At 41.0% G+C, this 15,616-nt stretch overlaps 1 protein-coding gene and 1 long non-coding RNA gene across 2 annotated transcripts in view; one reads left to right on the forward strand and one right to left on the reverse strand.

Annotated features, from left to right (window-relative positions):
- The window catches only part of LOC144984389 (uncharacterized), a 101,849-nt gene extending 88,918 nt beyond the window's left edge, over positions 1-12,931 (reverse strand). Inside the window, exons 1-2 of the long non-coding RNA XR_013648022.1 lie at positions 12,828-12,931; positions 10,410-10,729 (exon numbers count right to left, since the gene is read on the reverse strand). This is a non-coding gene — a long non-coding RNA (uncharacterized LOC144984389). The remainder of the gene's footprint in view (positions 1-10,409; positions 10,730-12,827) is intronic.
- LOC105356042 (uncharacterized) lies at positions 7,942-10,976 on the forward strand. Its single transcript, XM_023964237.2, has 9 exons — positions 7,942-8,109; positions 8,243-8,314; positions 8,546-8,636; positions 8,716-8,876; positions 8,954-9,099; positions 9,176-9,341; positions 9,589-9,685; positions 9,765-9,849; positions 10,220-10,976. Exons 1-9 carry the CDS (start codon positions 7,944-7,946, stop codon positions 10,757-10,759), a joined length of 1,524 nt encoding a protein of 507 aa, XP_023820005.2. The 5' UTR covers positions 7,942-7,943; the 3' UTR covers positions 10,760-10,976.
- Positions 12,932-15,616: the final 2,685 nt, after the last annotated feature.

Consider the following 15,616-nt stretch of genomic DNA (forward strand, 5'->3'; position numbering starts at 1 on the left):
AAAGGTGACTCTAGAGACCTGGGCTGCCAAGATCATTTGAGATCTTCAGATAGAACAAATCTATCCGGGAATCCCCCTGCAGCCCGTGTCTCTGACACTGCCGTATGATGTAATGGATGAAATCTTAAATTTAACGTTCACATCAGCAAACAAACTGTCGGCACTGAATAATTCAACTTTTTCTATTAATTTTGTGGCCCAGTCCTGACTGGAGAATCCTTTATAGAATCAATAAACGAAAAGCATATTTCCAAAGATCTCAATACATTTTAAAAAGTGATCTAAATCACTTAGAAATTTTTAAAGAATGGGAAATAAATTCATGAATGAAGGGGTTAAAGCAATTTGAGAACAGATTATCTAGTTCAGTCTGATTCTAAGCAGAATGTTATTGAGTTCAACATCGTACCTGCCAAAACGTGTCTGCCACCAAGCAATCCATCCCAAACTGTGCCAGGACTCTGGTTCTAGTCAGGCTTACACATGAAGTATGCTCACATCGTAAGGAACCACGGCAGAGCACGGATGCTGCTGGTTCTGCTGTTCCTCCAGGTTTTCTGCTCTCTCCGCACCGTTTGCTGCTGTTTACCCGGACCTGGTCAGTTCAGTCGGTCAGATCCAGCGGAGTCAGGTAATTACCATCAAACAGGACAGAGAGAGATGGAGAACAGGCAGGGTGGTAGATCTGGAGAACCAAAGTCTCCAGCCCTGGTTTATTGGTACGAAAGAAGAAAGGCTTGTGGGGGAAATCTTCAACACAGTGGGGTTAGCAGTGTAGCTCACTTTGGGATTTTACATCAAGTTGAGGGACTCAAAGAACACAGAGCTTCAGGAAACTGACTTCAAAGCTTGTTATCTTGTTTTTTTTATTGTGTATTGTTGGGGCTCCCCTCGCATCGAGGAATCATAGTACTGTAAAGTTTTTTTGTTATATATTTGTGTGTGTGTTTTTCGAGCCACTCTCTGCAACCTAAAAAAGAAGAATTCCTCTTCGGGGACAAATGAGGCTGTCTGGATTTGAATTGAAATCTTCGGAGAGCTGCGCTCTGGCGCAGAGTCCGGGCCAGAGTCTTGCTAATTGTATTCCGGAGCCGGCCTCGGCGCTGTTCCGCTCATCGTGTCAGAGAACAAAACAGAACGGCAAAAGGAAACGCGCCATGAGGCCAAACATTTATCTGGCATGATGTAAGCAGGTGTGAGGTGGTGTTTATTTTCTTCACATTTTTGTTGAGGACTATCAGTATATTTGATCTCATAGCGCCTTACCAACCAAACAGAACACTTCACTCCCAAAATGCAGGACTGCTTGTGGTTCCTAGAATTAGTAAAAGTACAGTTGGAGGTAGAGCCTTTAGCCACCAAGGTCCTGTTTTATGGAATAAGCTCCTAGCTCAGGTAAGAGAGGCCGACACAGTTTCTCCATTCAAAGTTGGGCTAAAACATTCCTCTTTGGAAAGACTTATTGCCAGACTAGCTAGTAATCAGAGATTATTTAACTTACTATTAACCTGTTTGAATTAAACTTAATACCAATAACAATTAGTTGCTAGTAGGCTGCTTCAGATTCTGCCTCTAGGACCTGAACCGACCCTTGCACCACACACACTTCAAGGGATGACCTGATCCCATTGCAACCACACAAATATTTTCAAGGGACCTCCAGATCCCGCCTGCACTACAATCTATCCTCGACCGTACCCACAGACTACTGATAGAACTTCCAGATTCCCCACCCCAGGCTCGTCTCTGCTCCTGCTCCTACACTTGGTTGTGGACCCTGCCTCTGCCTCGTCCTGCTACCCCAGTCGTCCCCCCACTCATCGGGATGAAGCTCATCCGCTGGACTATTTAAACATGTAGCTGTAGATTTAGATAAGCCAATTCTTTCCGATCCGATCTTTTTCAGGGGATTTTCCTTACCGAGAAGGGGGGTCTAAGGGCAGAAAAGCCCAGTTTAGCCATTGAGTTCTATGACTTCATGTTCTTTATGATTCATGTTTGCTATACAATTACCGGTATGAAGCCCATTGAGATGACTATTGTTGTAATATAGGGCTATATAAATAAAATTGAATTGAAATATAAAGGCAAAAGTTAAGGTCAACTTTACAGAGCACATATACATCCAGAACTTTTTCTTAATAAGCTAAAAGTCTCCATCATATGTTTTTTTTCTTGTTACACTTCTGCTTACATGTTTTTATCCCCAGCAGTGAAGTCAAGGCACCATGAGCTCTCAGCCAAAAAGGTCATCATGATATCAGATAGCACTTTTACCAGAACTCGGTAAAACAAAGCAATGGGTGAGATAAAAAACATTATATGTGGGGGCGGGCAAGAAGGGGGCAGAAGACATTGGAGGGGTGGCACAAAGAGCAGAGTGCACAACATTATTTTAATGTTGTGAAGCTTATTTTTGGAATACTAAAATAATCTTGTATTAATAGTTTCTTAATTTTTGTCAACAATGATACTGATATTACCTTGAAAGCAAAAGGGAAAACAAAGACTTAAAGACTTTTAGGTGTTGTATGAGTTGCCCAAAGAAAGATTTTGGTTTCACAATTAAGAAGATCCTACCAACGAGAATTCAAAAAGATTTGAGATTTAAGAAGTTCAGAGAAAAAACTAAATTTTAGCACAAATTTCATTCTGCAAACTTTGCCACCAAATAAAGAGAGCCAAAAAAACAGTAGGAAAATATAAAAACCAAATCATTTTATTGCTAATAAGTTGTAGAAACTTCTAATAAACTAATCAAGCTTATTCATGTTTGTCTTGTGAATAAAGTTTTCCAGAAAAGTTGAAAGCACTGAGCTATAAACCAACAAACCTGATTTTATTTTCTTAAATCGAAAAAAAAAAAACTTTAAAAGACAATATTATACCGATAATCATTTCATCAAAAGGATGTCTCACTGAAAACCATGAACCCGTGAATGACCTTCTTAAAAGATCTTAGAGCTCAGATGAGGAAAACAAAGACATTCATAGATCCATTCGTCTGCACGTGGATGCATCGGAATGGAGCGGAGCAGGGAGACTGTGGCTTGCTGCAGTAACTTCCACGTCACACATTGAAAAAATCCTAACAACATTTGCGTGTCTGCTCCTGATCCACAATGATTTGAATAGAAAAATACATAGAAATGCACATTTTAAGCTTAATTTCCCTTCTAAATGCCCTCCATCATTAGAAAAAAGCCACAAACACGTGTTAAAAAACCAAAAAAAAACACATTTAATCATCAGAGTGGGTCTATAACGGTCACCAGCTTGCTGCAGCAGCTGTTGCTCTAAGATCACTGATGATGCTGAACTCCCGCTTTGCAGAGGTGCACACACTAGCCCAAAATCTTTTTTTCAGATACGTCTGAGAAGAGTTTTTTCTTAAGTGAAGTCGACATCATTAATGCTAAAATGTTTGCTGAAAGAACTTTGCGTGGTCAGATCTAATTATTTATTCTAACAACATGTTTCTTGTTTTCATAAATGTTACATTTTTGTTCTTTGATCATTTTCTCCCTGTCAAGGTTCATAACCTCGTGGTAATGAGCCGATTGTACCGATACACCAGCATGCAAATCTGATGCTGTGTCCTTGCACTTGCATTTTGTCTGTAACCACTTTGACCACACGTCTGCAGGATTTTATCTTTTAGCACAAAAAAAAGTCTAACCTTATCTTCAGCCTAAAAGACAATCAACAGGACGTGGAGGACAAATAAGCTGTTCTACTTTTCTTTTTAAAAATCTACATTATACTCCTGAGGACTTGCATTTAAGTAGAATTTTTGGGATTTTGTTGCTAAAGTTGAAAAGGTTATGGGATGCATCTTTGCAGGGGGAATCAACCCTCTGCTTAATCAAGGACCAAAGACCTGACACTCCTGCTGCAGACTCTCTGTTTGCTCTTTTAAGCCAAGCTAAACTGAATGTCCAAAAGCTTTTAAAGATTCCCTTCCAGTCAGCATCTGATTCTCAAAGTGTTCCAATTGGCCTTTTAATTATGATTATGCCGTTTTTAGCCAAATTAAAGATACAAATTCAAATACAAATTATTGTTTTCTAGAACAGTTCACTAGAAACTTGTTGTGGACTGTTTTGGAAATACACAAAATATGCAAGATGCAATTTCAGGCTTAATTTTCTTCATGCATGTCCTCCATCATCAGAAAAATGCTGCAAGACCATTTTCATTGGAGAAGGCCTTTAATAGTCGTGACTCAGCTGTAAGAACGGAGCAGTCGTCGTGGTGAATGCAGATAAAACTCTCCTGTTTTCAAAGTCAGCATTTTGAAGAAAAACATGCATTTTGAGATAATCTGAGGATGGCAATGTTCTGAAGCAGGAGGTTTTAATTTCCCCGTCACGAAGCTTCAATTTCTGCAGCCTGTTCAGGTGCTGTGTGGTTCTGACTCAGCCGTGATCCAATATCAGGAAGATGAAAACCACCGGCAGGTCACACTGCTGTGAAGCCTTTTGAAAAAGATCTAATTATACAAAGACACCCCACCAACACAAATTCTGCACATTTGAAGTTTGCCTGCCTTATCTCATCAGTTTCTTCAGTTGAGTTTATAGAGTGTGACATAGAACGTGACCACAGCGCCAAATTCTTCCCACACAACCCAGAGATATTTGCATTAGTCTGCATGTTTTGGCTGAAGCGTTCATGGAATGACTAATTCTTTTTTTTTTTTTTTCATTTCAAAGGAGGAGACAGGATGTTACTGATTTTAACATTAGACATAAAAAGGAAACCAATAAACTGATTGATTTAGAAGTTAAAATATATTTAAATATTTCCTAAAAAGATCAGGTCTGAAGGCAAAACCCTCGATCAGATCAGACTTCAGAAGAAGAGAACAATTGAAATCAGTTACGTTTGGTTAAAGAGCCCGGTTACACATTCGCAAGAACCAGTTAGAGATACGTACTGCTTAACTGACAAGAATTTCTGAGTGTCATTTGCATAAAACCGTTTTCGTTTGGCTGTATATATATATTCAAAAGTATCCGACCAAGAACAGAATCATCTTAATTGTCTGTGTGCATGTCTCCTTTTTGTCATTAGATCTGGTATTTCAGCAAATACAGAACCAAACTAAGTGATTTCATGATTGTTTTAAACTAATTTTAAATGAATTCCAGTTCATCTGCATGTGCAAGAGATGGTTCATAAGCCAGCTTCTCCAAGCTCCAATTTCACGATGAAAAAAACAAAATGACTGACTCTACATGTAGACATTGAGAAAGTAAAAACTTTATTTAAGGTTAAATGGTTTAGCTTATTATAAAGGTAAGATTTTATTTAGTTTAGAAGATTACTGTCTGCTGAACTTCAAATCCTTTTTTACCAAGTAGTAAAAAGGTACGTCATACGTCTTATGGATCAAGTGGCCCGCAGGTTTCTTTTTTAACTTTCTTGTGCTTTTTAAAGCCAAAAATACATTTTCACATAAGATAGATGTCCCTATTTTGTATAAAGAAAGTAGAGTAAATGTTGGTAAGGTGAGGGACTGATACGCAGGAAACCAGGGTTCGATTCCTAGGGGGGGAATGAACAATTGATGGCAAGCAATGGTTATGGTATCAATGGTGAGCAAATAACATCACCCAGTAAGCCCGTTCGTGCTACTGCCTATCTCATAACATGTGCGACGATGAACCACATGTCGCCCGGCCAAACAATATCTGCGTCGGGTGCTGAGGGACCATGGAAACTGTCCCACCCAGGGAGGTTACATGCAGAGAATGTGGAATGAATGGATGCTTCGAAACCCACAATCAAGGCTAACGGTAGCCCAATGTTCTAATATACACAAACTCCTATCACAAGCCTTGAGATTGGTCCAATACAATTACAATATCACCCCGGGGGGGCCAGGTCACAGAGGAGGCTACACCACACTCCCACACCCCCTGAGCTTGGGTACACAGCCCCAACAACCACAGATACGCTGAGCGAGGCAGCAACTGACCTGAAAGACAAGATCATGTCTAGAATGAGCACTAGGCAACCCCGTCACCAGCTACAATGGTTTAGTGATGTACCGCCTCAAAGTCTCCTGGAAGGGCAATTGAGGGCAATTCCTACCACAACAATCACAGAAACCAATGAACTGGTTTACACTTCAGCAGCAGTCATCCTTCAGATGATTGGCTGTGAGAGCAACCATGGGAGAAAACCCTCAATTGGTAGTTATTTCCTCTCACCTGCGGAAGGGTGAGAGGGGCGTATTTTTTTTATATACCATATATATTCTCCAAAAGCATTTTGCATCACAATGTAATCGTTTACTTTGTCGGTTTTTTTTCTCCAAGCAGAAACTCTTTCTTTTGCTGATGATGCAGCCGTGTAACTTTTTTGATGAACGTATAATCTTCATACGCCGTCATTAAAATCTCAGACTCCGTCTCACTGAAGTATAGCGCTCTTTTTTTCACCACGCGTTTCCATGGTGACTGGAAATCGGCGATCCATTGAGAATGTCTTTATGTACTTGCACGACGTGCATTAACCCAGGGTTACCAAGTGGAGCGTAATCACCCTAACTCATATTCGGTCCTTTGGAACCGACATACCCAGAGTAAGCAAGTTCAGGCGGACTTCAGTCAGAGTTCAGGCTTAAAGTCAGGCTAGTTTAAACATGCCTTCTGGAATACCCCCCTGGAGAACTGCTTTGCAGAGGTGCACATACTAACTGAAAATCTTTCTTAAGTGAAGCAGACATCATAATGCTAAAATGTTTGCTTGTAGAACTTTGTATGGTCAGATCTAATTGCTTCTTCTGACAACATGCATTTTGTTCTCATATACATTTCAACCACGGGTTTATCTATTTCTTTCTTCCTTTTCTGCCTGTTCAGAACCTTGTGGTCATGGGCCGATTGTACTGATACACCAGCATGCAAATCTGATGCTGTGTCCTTGCACTTGCATTTCGTCTGTAACCACACGTCTGCAGAATTTTATCTTTTAGCACAAAAAAAAGTCTAACCTTATCTTCAACCTAAAAGACAATCAACAGGACGTGGAGGACAAACAAGCTATTCTACTTTCATTTTAAAAATCTTTATCATATTCCTGAGGATTATAACTTAAATTGAATTTTTAGGAGAGTCTGCAGCTGGAGTGTCACGTCTTTAGTCCTTGATTGAGCAGAGGGTTGATTCCCTCAGCAAAGATGGATCTAATAACATTTTCTACTATAGCAACAAAACACTCAACCTATGGACAATTTAGAGTGACCAATTAACATATGAAGCATGTTTTTGGACGGTGGGAGGAGAAAACCCACGCATGCACAGGAAGAACATGCAAACTCCACACAGAAATGTCCCCCATTGGTGTTCTGGTTCAGGTCCCCCAGCCGGGACTTGAACCAGTTGCCGTCGTGCTGTGAGAAAAAAAGGGCTAACCACTGCACCACTGTGTGGTTATAAGAGAGTTGTAACCTCAAATAACTAGAATAAATAATAATAGCATAAACTGTATGTTTACAGTCCGACTTGATATGTTTAGTTAGTTATTTGATCTATTATGAATTTATTGCTAAAACAAAGCAAACAAAATCTAATTATTTCCTGTTTGATTTGCCTTTTTTAGTTGAAGCTTTTGTAGAACCAACTTCAGAGATGCAGTCGAGTAGTGAGGATCCAAATGTTGATTTGAATGACAAACAACACTGTGTCAAAGATTATATCATTATGGCTCATTTAAAGGAACAACATGGTCTTTCTGTAGAGAAAACATTGAGTTGTGGTTTCATTGTTAAAATAACACTGTTATAGATATTTTAAAAGACACTGGAGGATTTGTAGAATGAAAAACATCTGTAAGAAAGAGTGGATGTTTGACCACACCCACCAGAACCCCCCCCCCCCCCCCATTCTTTTATGATGCGTATTCTGAATTCAAGTGATCTTTACTTCAGTTAAATGAATCAAAGGTTAAAAAAAATGAAGCAGATGGCACACATCCAACCAAAGCTAGAAAAACTGTTGCGTCAAGACGAACTTCCTGCGATGGAACATGATAAGACGTCAACCTCAGCAGTGGCACTTCATTCATTGAGGGACGCAGACGCAGCACCGCAGCTCTCAGGTAACAGCGCTTTTTCATCCTCTGAGCAACAGCGGCTTCCACAACTCCACTACATGTCTACATCTTTGGAAAAGAGACTCTGTGAAGGTTTTCGTTTTTTTTTTTAAAAAGGAGTAAATGTTTTCCATTTCAGACATGAAGAGAGGGCGGCTCCTCTTTGCGCTTTGGTGCTTCAGCATCCAGGCAGGGACGGTCTGCCCCACAGGTAGGCTTCACTAAGAAAAACACTCTAGTCACAGTTCAGAGAAACCTTTAGTAATCAGAACTCAGATCTTCCAGTAGAGTGGGAGTTCCAGGAAAATCTTAAATAACTCACATTATCTCATCTTTAATTTCCTTTGACATTTCACTGAGCAGCTGGTACTTTACATTGTACTCCTCTGTGACAAACGTGTTTTTCAAACCGGAGAAGTGGCTGATTGCGTGTTCTCCTCAGGTCTGACATGTGTGAGCGACTATTACCAAAACATCAGCTGCACGTTCGATGCGCTGGACCAACCCAGCACCCACTACCTGACCATCAAAGGGTATTAAATGGAGTTTGAATAAACACTCGGGGGAAATGTTGGCAGAATTGACTTAAATTTTCCTCTGTGTCATTTTTAGGGAAAAATGTCCACTCACAGCTGTGGATCACAAATTCAGAGCCGACTGTCGGGTCTTTAAAGATAGAAATTATTTCAGTACAGAGGATAAAGTCGACATCTACCTCTGTAATAGTTCCAGCTGCAGATGTATCCGAAATGATTTCTTTCCATCTAAAAAAAGTGAGTGGGATTAAATGTGATTATCTGATCCTTGAAGCTCCTCAGATAACATTTTGCTCCTGAATGTCCCTGAATAGTTAAGCTGACGCCGCCTGACATTAAGGTCCAGCATGCAGCAGAGACCATCAAAGTTACTACTATAGGAACATCGGAAAACCCTTACTTAGAGGGTTTCCTGGAATTTCAAATGGCCCTTCAGAGATCTGGCAGCAGCGATATCAGAGTGAGTTTAGACGTGAAGCTCATCTGCAAAAAAAGGTCCCAAACGCTTTATCTTGACTGCTTTCGTCTCTCCCCAGAATGCATTCTATAACTCGACCGGAGCGTATTTTACGATTGAAAGATCGACTCTGCAACCAGGAGCTCAGTACTGCGTCAAAGTCCGCCTCACGGTTCAGAAGGGATACATTTATGAAGCCGTTTGGAGTGACTGGAGTAGAGCCGAGTGCTGGACAGTCGACAAAGGTAACTAGAATTTTTACTTGCGCTTTAGGCAAAAATACTTTTGGTGTTTTGGGGGTTTTACTGTTGAAGCCCAGCTCTTCAGAGATCTTTAGAGCTTTAAGTTGTTTATGAAAACCCTCCGGGTGACCCTGCGAGTCACCTGAACAGCCTGAGTCAGAATTTTAGAGGCATCATCTCCCTCTGCTTACACAGAACTGATCTGATCTCTGCACTATGAATCAGCAGGTAACTTTGGTCTCTTTCGCAGAACAAGATGGCCTTTTGATCATTCTGGTGAAAACCTTGGGCCCGGTGGGTCTGTCTGTTGTGGTCCTGCTGTCTGTGTGCTGCAGTCCCACCGCCAGGTAACTCCTCCGGAGGCTGACTTCCTTTCTGAGCAGAGGTGATGATGATGTGTCTGACGTTTTCTAATCTGTGCTGCAGAATGAAGCTGAAAACTCTGTCCCACACGCCGACCCCAGCCACCTTCTTTCAGCCTCTGTTCCAGCAGGACAAGAAAAATCTGCAGGTGACTTTAACTTTTCTCACTCCTGACCAATGTGCAGAACGGAAGAAGCCTCTAAGGATGAAGACTTCACAGTAAAAAAAACAGTTGAAGAAAGTTAATAGGACCTACACTTTTGTCTATATATCATTGTGCAAAACATTTATTTTTGTTCAGGCTCCCCAAATTAAGTTCCAATTCTTGTTAGATTAAAGTTTACAAGACATTTGATTGGATTAAAGCTTGAGGGCTTTGTGCATTTTTCGATTTGAAACTCAAACTTTGCGTTTTTGCTGCTAATTTAGTGCGGGTAAACCTTTAAATGTTCGAAACCTCCCAAAAAAAGTTCTTTGTGGACAAGCAAATAGAGGTGTCTCTGCTGTATCCTTTGCAGGAGTGGTTCTCAAAAAACAGAAATTTTGTGCTGGCATACAAAACTGAAGAGGACTTGAGGGCCGACTCTGTGACTGTTGTGCCCAGAACCACGACAAAGGAGCGTGAGGAGATCGTCCCTGACTCCTCTGTGACCCCCTTCGTGCTCCCTATGGCTTTCCCTGTGGGTCAGCTCTCCTACGTCGGCTTACCTGGATTCCATGAGGCTCCGGCTCCAGTGCTCAACGCCGGGGACGGTCAATACACCCAGCTCCCGTGTCCCGCCTGGGAATTCGGCATCTCAGAAGGGGAGTTAGCATCTTCTTCGTCTGAAAGCCCCCTAGAGATCAGCAACGCCGACTCTGGCTGCAGCTGTGAAGGCCTGAGCAGTAGCCCAGACTGCAGTTTACCCAGCAGCCCCTTTGGTAAATGTGTGCCGCTGCAGTTCGGCCAGGATTACTGCATCCTTAACAAAACAACCGAGGGGGTTGTTCCTGTTCTGGTGTCCAAAATACAGGTTTCCTCTGACGTCCTGCAAGAAAAAGATCCAAACCAGAGCTGATCAGACTGAGCACTGCAGGAGGCTTTGACAAAACATTTTATTCTTCCTCATGACTGTTTTCAGCAGCTGCATCCTTTACGGTTGGATTTATTTCTTTAAGCAAACAGCACAACTTCTGCCTTACTACTTTTTATTAAAATGTTGTATTTCTGCATGTTTAAAGAGTTTTTTGTTTAAAAAAAACTTTGCATTATGACAATAAAAAAATTATAATTAAGGATGATCTATTTTTTTGTCTTTGCCACAATAAAGCAGGTGTTTTGTATGTGAATCAATGGGGACAGAGACAGAATCAGAAGAATCTCTGTGAAGCTGAAAATCAAGTCATTTGAAAAAATATGCATGAATGAACCTGAAGTCGTGTCTCTGCTGCTTCAGCTCCTCTAACATCTCTACATGCGTTTTAGAACTTTATAAAACTGCAAAATAAAAATGAAAAACAACAAGACAAATTACAAAAAGTTGATGTTAGGCTGGTACGGCAAAGCAGTTCTCAATCTTGAATGTTAGTTAAATTTTAAGCCTTAGATCTGAAAATGTCAGCATGAGAGTCACACTTGACTTTTTGATCAAACATCCTCTTCTTTCTGAATTCATTCCAAATGTTTTGAGGAGTTCTGCACCTCCATCTCTCCGTTTGGAGGTCAGGTCACGTCATCACGTGAAACATTCATTTAAAGACCCACATTTTTCTCATGATGGAGGACTAAAGTAAGCTTAAAAATTGCATTTCTATGTATTTTTTTTTATTTATTTAAGCAGAATGGGGGAAAAAAAATACAGTTTGAAAAAGATCTTATTTGTGACATAAAAAAACACACTGGGCGGTCCACACGCTCCCTGCTCTGAGCTCTCAGAAACGAGAAGGGGAAGAGGGGCGGGGTGGCACTGCACCAAACAGCTCCACCAACAACTCAGACGTGAACTTCTGATGAACTGCTGCCGCTCTGCAGAAACTATGTCTTACAGAACAACACAGGTTTTGGGGAATTTTTGGCTAAAAACAGCATAATCATAATTAAAACACCACTTTGAAGGTAGATCAACTCCACAGTCATGAGGCAGCAATAGCAAACCCCAGCTGCCCCAGTGAGGGTGAGCAACAACCACAGACTAAACCGGCAAAGGACCCCAAAAGGGAAACGCCGGGGCCAAAATCCCACGAAGAAAGTTCAAAGGAAATCCATCAAATAAAATTATATCATTCTATCAAACCCACGGGACATTTTCCATGGAAAATCAGCCACTGGAGCTTAAAAATATTCATGTCCAAAATGTAAATGAGGAAAACTATAAGTCTAGCACCTGATGTGATTTACAAAAATGAGATTCTGCTTTAGTGTTACTTTTAAAAGATTGCTGAGATTACCAAATGGGGTTAATGAATGAGGCGTTCAGGGAAAGTTTGTGCAAACTCAAAATGCAAATACAGATTTAGCAGTTCCAATAGTTGATGGGTCAATTTATGACTTAAAAAAAAAGTTCACTGATGATTAATACGCAGCAATGTTTGCTTGTTTACGGAAGAATGACACACTGCAGGCAGCAGAGAGACTTTTTGACAAATGTTTCCCCTTTTGGAAAGGTGAGTTATATCAAAAGAGTTCACATGCAAAGATTTTCATAGGTTAGATGAGATTGACCCCATATTCACCACAACAAAAAGGTACAGAGAGAAGCCGGTGCACACAATGAGATGGAAGAGTGGATGCCTGTTAAAGGCAGCTAATATCTGTGGGAAAACATCTTATTTAATGCTGGCAGATTAAAAGCCAGATTGATCAAAATGTGGAAATGCAGATCTTGCATACAGACAGGATTAGAGAAAACTTGATTCCAAATGTGACCACATTTTTGTCTTTTATGATAAAATTTTCTTTTTGTCATCCAAAAAGATTCGGAAACAGTTATGGGTGAAATGAGAAAGGAACACTCACATGTCTACGTTTATGGTCTAATATGTTGATTTTGATGGTCTGTTTAGCTGGTTTTTGGTAAATATCTTGATAAAGTTCCAGTTTTGATATTTTTCTATGTTCCCGCCTGCCTTGTTTTTTTCTTTCCATACCTTACATCCCCTTTGCTTCCAAACGCAGCAGATACCTGGTCTTGATGGTGACACACCTGTCTCCTTCTTCCTCTTCTTCTTCGTTCATTTGCTGCTGGTGCTGAACTGTCAGACTCATTACTGCCACCTTTGGAGTTGGAGTCTGAAAGCAATTTAAAAACAACAAATCTCTCTTTTTCAAACTCAGTTTCATTGTTAAGTCTTGATAAATCCCTAGAAAAATATTTTTTATTTCAAACTAAACACTAAACTATTCTTTTTTAAATGCCTCTGAAGCGTCTCCCTGTCTTCATTTTAGACAGTCCATAAATTATCTGTGTTCTGCCCCCGTCAAAAATCCTCAGCACCTCGATTATGTGTACTTATGGGTTTATTTTTGACATTTTATCTGACTTTTTAACATTGGAGTCTATGGGGAAACTCCACCCATTGCTGTGGTCTTTTATAGAACGAACACCTGGCAGAGTTTTCTTCCAGACTGGATCTCATTTCCTTCACAACTTAATATTTTATTTTCTAAAAAGAAACAATCGGTTGTTTTGGGAACCTTTTTACACAGGACGTATTATTTAATGTATTAGGTTAAGAAAAGAGACCCCAACAAGATTGGTTATGAAGCCTGCAGTTCCGCTTTTGTCCAGCAGTGGACACCAGAACCAGGTGCGCAAGCTCCAAGTTTGACTGTCGTCGGTCCAGGTGGGGCTGCCTCATTGACAAGGAGGGCATCACCTTGAAGAAGCTGATGATGTGCGGGAAGATGGGGGCGGGCAGGGATGGAGAGAGAAGAGGGGAGCTGCGCCTGCGCGCGCACAGGCGCAGCTCCACCGCAGGAACTTTCCTCTGCGGGGTGACGATTGAACAGCAGGAAATCCAGCCTCCAGGTAAAACCGGAGACCACGGTGAGTGCGCAGCCTCCGCTTGCACCCACGCAGGCTTCTGCTTGCGTGTGTGCAGTCCCCGCACAGGCTGCCAGCAGATGTGGCACCGACACACGCGACCATGATGTGCGGGAGGCGCATGGATGGAGGCATAAAAAGAAACATCCAAAGTTCATCATCAAATGGAAAGTGGTAGCTGGAAGATGCTGGGAGTCAGCATGAGGGGCATCTGGCTAAAAGAGTCAAGTTGGAACCGTAGAACAACAAAACATAACGTTTAAACATAAATGAGTTAGTGGGTTTGTCTAATTTAATTAAAATATCTTGTCTAACCAAAGTACTGCTATTCTGATAATAGACTTATTTTGGTTTTTTTTAGAACTTCAATCATTTCTCACAACTCATTTAAAAACTTAAATTGTGTTTAGTGACGGATTTCAGTCAAATTAAGTTGCAAATGTTATTCACATATTTATTTGAGGATAGACCTAAAGATGACTATAAATATGAATTGTTTCGCTCCATTGGCTCCCAGTTGATTCCAGAATCAAGTTCAAGATCCTCCTGTTAACCTATAAGGCCTTACATGGAATGGCCCCGTCCTATATTAAGGACCTCATAGTCCCTTACCACCCAAACAGAATACTTCGCTCGCAAAATGCAGGACTGCTTGTGGTTCCTAGAATTAGTAAAAGTACAGTTGGAGGTAGAGCGTTTAGCCACCAAGACCCTGTCTTATGGAATAAACTCCCAGCTCATGTAAGAGAGGCTGATTCAGTTTCTACATTCAAAGTTAGACTGAAAACATTCCTCTTTGGACAGGCTTATTATCAGACTAGTTAGTATTCAGAGATTATTTAACTTAATGTTAATTTGTTTAAATTAAACTTAATAGTAACTATTTGTTTTAAAAGGCTGCTAGAAGTTGAAGCTGGGGTAACTATGGTGCACTGGGGTTCTGTCCTCTTTTCTCTTCTACTTCTACCCTTCCTCTCTTCTCCATTCTTGATCATAATTTATCATTTAGTTCTCCATGCCTCTGTTTGGTGCAGTGCGATTCATGTATTGTCCCTCTTTTCCTCTCCCCTCCTGGGGAGTGGGAGCGCTTCCAGACTCCTGTTGGCTCATCCGTGCTCCAGTTCCTGACCGTTTACCTCGCCTTTGCTCCTGCTCCTACACCTGGCTGTGGTTCCTGTCTCCGGCTCGACTCGCGCCTTTGACTGTCCCCCCAACCACAGCTGGATGAAGCTCGTCTGCTGGACTTTATATATGTAGTTGTAGATTTAGATAAGTTAATTCTTCTCTAAGAGTTCTGGTAAATCGCCTGTCCGTCCTGGGGGAGGATCCCTCCTTCATGTGGGCACCCCTGAGGTTTCTTCGTTTTTTCCGGAATCCGTTTTTCTTGGGAGTTTTTCCTTACCGCGAAGGGGGGTCTAAGGGCAGGGATGCCAGTATAGCTTAGTCAGTTTGTTAGTTCATTTTAGTATTTTCCTATTGAACTCTTTGTATTCGTGATCCTTTTGAGTTCATGTTTTACTTCGAAGCCCATCGAGACGACTGTTGTTGTGATTTTGGGCTATTCAAATAAAGTTGAATTGAAAAATTGAATTGAATTAAAAGGATTAAAAATTAGAACATTTAAACACCAAGATTCCTCCATCCATTCATCCGTCTTCTTAACCTGCTGCATCCCTTTCTGAGACTAACATGGCCGCTGCTGGGTGAAGGCAGGGTTCACCCTGGATGGGTTACAAGTTTGTTGCAGGGCCACACAATCACACAAAAACCTTGGGGCAATTTGGAGTAATCAATCAACTTTTTAAGCACATTTTTGGAGTGTAGGAGGAGACACAGATGAAGATTGTACGTCTAATGTTAAATCAACTAAACACAGAAAATCTCATATTACCT

Source organism: Oryzias latipes, chromosome 16, assembly GCF_053564925.1.
Source record: "Oryzias latipes strain Hd-rR chromosome 16, Olatipes_Hd-rR_3.1".
In the NCBI taxonomy this organism is placed as follows: Eukaryota; Metazoa; Chordata; class Actinopteri; order Beloniformes; family Adrianichthyidae; genus Oryzias; species Oryzias latipes.